This window comes from Macrosteles quadrilineatus, unplaced genomic scaffold, assembly GCF_028750875.1.
Source record: "Macrosteles quadrilineatus isolate MER2022 unplaced genomic scaffold, UCM_ALF_1.0 Scaffold_5__1_contigs__length_97177068, whole genome shotgun sequence".
Taxonomy (NCBI): Eukaryota; Metazoa; Arthropoda; class Insecta; order Hemiptera; family Cicadellidae; genus Macrosteles; species Macrosteles quadrilineatus.
Genome location: NW_026542598.1, coordinates 41,179,916 through 41,185,787, shown reverse-complemented (window position 1 = coordinate 41,185,787; position 5,872 = coordinate 41,179,916). Strand labels below are relative to the sequence as shown.

The following is a 5,872-nucleotide window of genomic DNA, read 5'->3' as shown; positions in this document are numbered from 1 at the left end:
TAATTTAATTTATTATAAAATATTAAAACACTTTACAACATGATAAAGTTATTTTACAATCTCTTGACAACAATAAAAAGTATATGTATATATAACATTTGACATTATAATAGATTGAAGTTAGGAGATTTACTAGATGATGTATATTGAGTTGGAATGTTTTCCTTGGATATTACTTCATTTACAACATAACATATTAAAACAGTCAGTAGAAACCATCAACAATTTGAGTTCTTGAACTTCACTTGAGAGCTGAGACCTCACAAACAGAACTTCTTAGAGGGAAGACCCCTCAGGAAGTTGGAAGGGGAATAATCAGGATCTCTTGAGTGTGATAGGAAAGTTTTCCGTAACTAGATGATCATTCTCGAATATTATTACAATGTTCACCTCAAACTCTGGAACAACAAAATAGCGATGAAGACAGGAAATAATACATAGCTCACATATACAAGTAGAGATAATATTAAATAATAAACCACATATTTGATGATTGTAGAGGTGCTCAATAAATGTATTACACCTCGATGTACAATGTTCCCACGTGGAATCTGTAGAGATGAACTGAAATTGTGAATTATTTTTGAGTCTTCTAGGGTTCCTCAAACAAAATAATTTTTCTACGTGTTCTATTGTTTCTTTGTTTTACTCACCAACTTTAAAGTTGCTTGTGGACAGTGTAGGGCAGGTGAAAAGTCTGGGAAATATCATATATATCGGGATATGGATGCCTCGAGCCACATTACCCTCGCCTATCTGGATGTTCTGGATCTCGGTTGCTGTAAAAATATGTGTTCAATTGTTGTAAAATATGAATGACAACACAGTGTAGTAGCTTTTGATATAAGAGTACAACTTATAGAAAGTCATGTAACTTATCTTATTAAAACCTTGTATTTTTACTGATAATATCCTGTAAAACTAAATACTTTCTAGAAATATACATTGATTTTATTTGAGTTTTTCAAATGCTCATGCAATTAGTCATTTAAAAAAACTACATAGCTGAACTAGGTACATAATGTTGCCTCTTTAACCTGCATTTAATAACAATTCATTTTCAAAACAGTGAACTGTGAAAATAAACCTTACCATCCCGTGCATAGCCTTCAGCGCAGCCACAGGTTTCCACACGAACCAACTGAAGTTCGATCGATTTGATTCCTATTTCACAGCTTTCTACAACCAACTGAAACATTAAATTATGTAAAATAGTAATTTACTTCAACTATATGTCAGACCTATATCATGGTACATTGTCAACTATAATAACAGAGCATTATCTTTTAAGTTTTAAAAAAAGGAGTAAAATCTTAAAAATTTAGTACAACTAAAATGATTTGGAGAAACATCAATCTTTTTGTTGCAGGCCAAATTTAGCTCTCTAATCAAAGTCATCGCTAATTCCGCTTGGTGGTGGAGCCAAATTTATCAACCAAGTCAGTTACGTAAAGGTCTATCATTCCCTAAACAACTAGGCCATTTAAAAATAAGAATAAAAAAAGTGAACAGCTAGAGAATTCATTTCTGTTTTACGCAACCAAATTACGGAATAGTCGCTGAGATATACCAATTCAATTTAAGACAGCCTATTTACTATAGTTTTATAAATTTAAGTGCAATCTTCTCCAGGGTACTTTGAGTCTTCGAAGAAAGTTCTGTGAGGTAAAAGTCCCACTTTCAATATTTTATGTTGTTTTCCGGGTAAGCAAAAGGTAGGCTACTTACATGTCCAGTGAAGGGTTTGGTGATGCAACAAACGGTGGAATCCAACATTCCGGAGACGGCAAACCGCGGTATCCTGCCTCGGTCTCGGACGTTCTGCAACGACTCAGGCGCGATGGAGAACTTGACAGGTGATGGAACTGCCTTCTCACACTGGCTCGCCTGGAATATTGCCAACACGGAAATATAAATTGACAATGATCTACACATTCATTGGTACATCACCCTGATTCAATCAGTACCTAATACAAGACACCTCATCTTACATGAGAAATCGGCGTTACAGAATGAAGGTTTTTAGGCTGATACATTTATTGCAAGATTTAAATTCCTTGAGGAAAAGTAAAATTTTGGTAGGTCTACACCTTTGTGGATTATTTACTCAAGCCTAACACAGTAAAGAAAATGCTTGATCAAAATATTTTATTTTCTATTTCAATAGATCAAAACTTATTCCAAAACATACCAAATTTGTTTTAAAGTAAAAATGAATTCACAAAAAATAAAAAATACATAATAATAAACAAATTTGAGGATTTAATCAAATTATAGCTAGAAACCAGTAATTAAAACATGTAGGCCTATAGTTATTTACAACCAAAGTACCACCTTGGGTACCCAGAGCCACGGCAGTAAGTAAGTATAGTTATTTACATCCGGTTGAAAACTCCTTTCCTTACGCAGTTACAACTTTTAATGACTTTTGGGAGGATACCTAACCAAACCAAATAGATCTACTGTATTAGCTAGGTTTTAAACATCTCACCTTATACTCGACAATGAACTCAGCAACTTTGGTCAGATCCTTTGCCAGAAAACTTCGCTTCAACGTGCATCGCAGAAGATACTGAATGTTGATGAAAACCCCATGATAAGTCTCAAACAGAGTTTTGTTGGGTCTGGGATAAAGTGGAGCTTCAAACGGAACTTCTGTCTTGCCTGATGGCATTTTCCCTGGCGCTGCTACCTCTATTGAGCATTGTACCAACTGAATCGGCTGGAAAATCATCAGATTTTAGGCCTAGTTGGATATCATGGTACTGTAGAACTTTTGAAACCATGTATTTCAACTTTTATTAATCTTATGGAATAAAATGTTACTAATATATACCTACCTATATTGCAAACTTAAATTAGCATTGATGATAAATAAGCAACAACATAAACCGTTCAAAACACAGATTGAAAAATATTCGTTACTGTAGCAAGTTGTATGGTGTTTTTGACCTCTGGGGACATCAAAAATGAAAAAGTAAATCGGTCCCGGGTCCATGTTTTACCATTAGACCTACCGTACGGTAATAGCTTATTCCCTATTAAGTTAGGCTATGTGAAATTTGCTAAAGAGAAAAATGGGGGTTATTAGTACTAATATACATTGAGATTTTGATTAGTTAACTTAGTATTGTTGAGATACTAGGTACTTGTTTGTAGTAAGGTGCCCGAATGTTTGCACACTGAGCCCACATAATCCAAGGCCAACTCTATCAAGAATATTTGCTAAGCCAAATAATGTGAAGATATACACAACCTTTTCAACGCACAAAACTTACCTTTACTGAATTGTAGAAAGCTTCAAAAACACCAACGTTTTTGGGACTTAACTGTAAATTAACCGTCCCTTCTAAATTTAAAGTGATTCCATCATGCTTTAGATCAGAAGGAGAGTTGAAAATGACCACACCGCTGATAGTTTCCTGTAAAAGTAAAATTCATTAAATTGTACGGTAGCTGGATTAATAATAAGCTGTAGTATAATAAGGTCTTATAATTGGTACAATTAGATGTGAGTTTGGGCTGGCTTGATTTGAGGGAGGAACAGTGCTCCCATTATCATTAGTTCAGGGAGGCTTACAACTGGAACTGAGTGTGTCTTTTGAAAGAGGAAGCGAGGTTGGTTAGTAATTTCTAAGGCATATTGATTAAGTAGGCTAATAAATGCATGTTAATGAAACCTCACTCACTAGGGTTATGACCAAAAGTGCGACAACTTATCGATTTTCTTTAAATTACGCTGTTCACTTCAATTTGAAATATGCGTAATTTTGTAGTCCTAAAATAACACCAAACATTACATTGCTCTATGAAAATAAACATACTTTATTACTAGGTTAATTTGTTTGGGCAAATAAGCCCCTTTGATCAAACAAGCCATAGACTGATAGGCTACATTGTATTTTTACCAAACAATAAACTTACTCCTTCATGATAAACTTTGTTGGCCTTTTTAACTCGAATATCTAGAGTTACCGACATTATAAACTAATAACTTATAGTTTAAAATGCAATATGTTAATATGTTACGACGATATTACATTTGAACGGAATTCACAAACATAACCTCTTAAAACCAAACTTAGCACTAGCAGAATTAAAAATTAGTAACAAACAATAACAATAAACATCTGAGATTTCTGCGTTCATGTTGGTACCACTGGCAGTGAGTGGGTCCAGGTTTTCTTACAGCTGGGATAAGGGAAAGTCTAATTACTTTTATAGTTGACGGTATATATATATACATATATATGTATACTAGCTGACCCGGCGAACTTCGTATCGCCTAAGTTATAGGTTTCCCCTAAGACAGACCGATGGAAAGAAAGTACCGTTACGTTTAATTTTCAAGATGATCTCGTTCGCATCGCTCAATCACGTCCTGGTTGAAGTTCGTTCGCTACGCTCACTCACCTTTGGGTTGGAGCTCGTTCGCTGCGCTCACTTGCCTTCAGGTTAGATCGTTCACTACGTTAACTCGCCTCCAGGTTGAAGTTCGTTCGCTACGCTCACTCACCTTTTGGTTGCAAATTTTAGCTGTTGTCATAAATGTAAAAGAAATAATAGTGCTGCACCCTGTTGGTAATCCTTGTAACTTTAATGCTATTGAACATCATAGAACAGAACCAACTTGTTTAATTGAAACAGCTGTTAAGATTCATTAATTCCATTTCTCATAAGGTTAACATGGGAAACTCCAGAGCCACTGGGGCGGAGCCCTTTTAAGAATTTCGAAACGGGAAATAGTTTACGTCCGATTCGCATACCTACAGAATTTACACACCAAATTTCATAACGATCGGTGAAGTCGTTCCGGAGGAGTTTGCAGACAAACACTGTGACACGAGAATTTTATATATTAGATTTATATCGTGTAATCATTATTATTAAAATATATTAGGACTCCTACAGTACTGTCATCTCCATTCCATATATTTGGAAGTATATATTGTGGAATATATGGAAGGATAGTAGTAGTTGGACGACAATCGAGGAATTTAATAGCTAAAGGGAGATCGTTCCAAAGACGGCAAGCAGTTACAACAAACGCTCTGTCGTAAACTGCAGTCTTATGGTGAGGCATACGCAAAGTTAATGATGCATGACGTGAGTGTCTGACACTTTCTTCAGCTACAAACCTAAAATCATCTACAAAATATTTTGGAAAATTGTTTTTTAATATTGAATAGGTAAGCGAAAGGATTTTGATTGATCTCAGGTCACATAACTTAGAATGAATGTAGAAAGGGGTGATGCGCTCACTGCGTCTTAGATCATAAATGAATCTTAGGCAGTAGTTCTGAGCGCGTTGCAGAGCATCAGCGAGGTTTACAGTCATGTCATTGATCAACAGAGCTGCAGTAAGTGAAGTGACAGACGTCCCATAAGATAACATGGCAGACAGGTGACATCAGCTCATTAATTCGCACTTTATTGATTTAAATTTAAATTTATGAACATAAATTTATTAAAATATTGAAAATAAAACATACAGAATTGAAAACCGAAACAATACGAATTAAAATTCTATATCTGTACATTTTAAGCGGAGTCAATATTGTCATAGTCCAGTAACCAATCTTTCGTGAATACACAAATACCATTAGCTGCTTCCAAACAAAACAGCTGTTACAACACCATTTGCGACGTTGCCACTTCGAAGGCCGCGGCCTGGGTTAAAGCAAGGCGGCCATGCATCTCCCCAAGCCCCAAAGGGGTATATATAATCAATGATATCGTTTATTTAATCAGTATGTTCCAAAATCCCTTTTAAAACTTAACAGGTTTGAGAACTTCAGTAGTACCAACACCAACCACAAGTTCTGAGTTTTTCTCGGTTGTCATCATTGTTTTATAGCGACATTCACATTGT

The 5,872-nt window shown here is 35.4% G+C and overlaps 1 protein-coding gene across 1 annotated transcript; it reads right to left on the bottom strand.

Annotated features, from left to right (window-relative positions):
• On the bottom strand, window positions 1-4,077 carry LOC128994716 (vacuolar protein sorting-associated protein 26C-like). The gene is made up of 7 exons (XM_054419451.1): window positions 3,925-4,077; window positions 3,279-3,422; window positions 2,492-2,722; window positions 1,729-1,887; window positions 1,093-1,189; window positions 654-779; window positions 1-398 (listed from the first exon to the last, which is right to left on the bottom strand). The coding sequence occupies exons 1-7, from the start codon at window positions 3,979-3,981 to the stop codon at window positions 316-318; spliced, it is 897 nt and encodes a 298-aa protein (XP_054275426.1). The 5' UTR covers window positions 3,982-4,077; the 3' UTR covers window positions 1-315.
• Window positions 4,078-5,872: the final 1,795 nt, after the last annotated feature.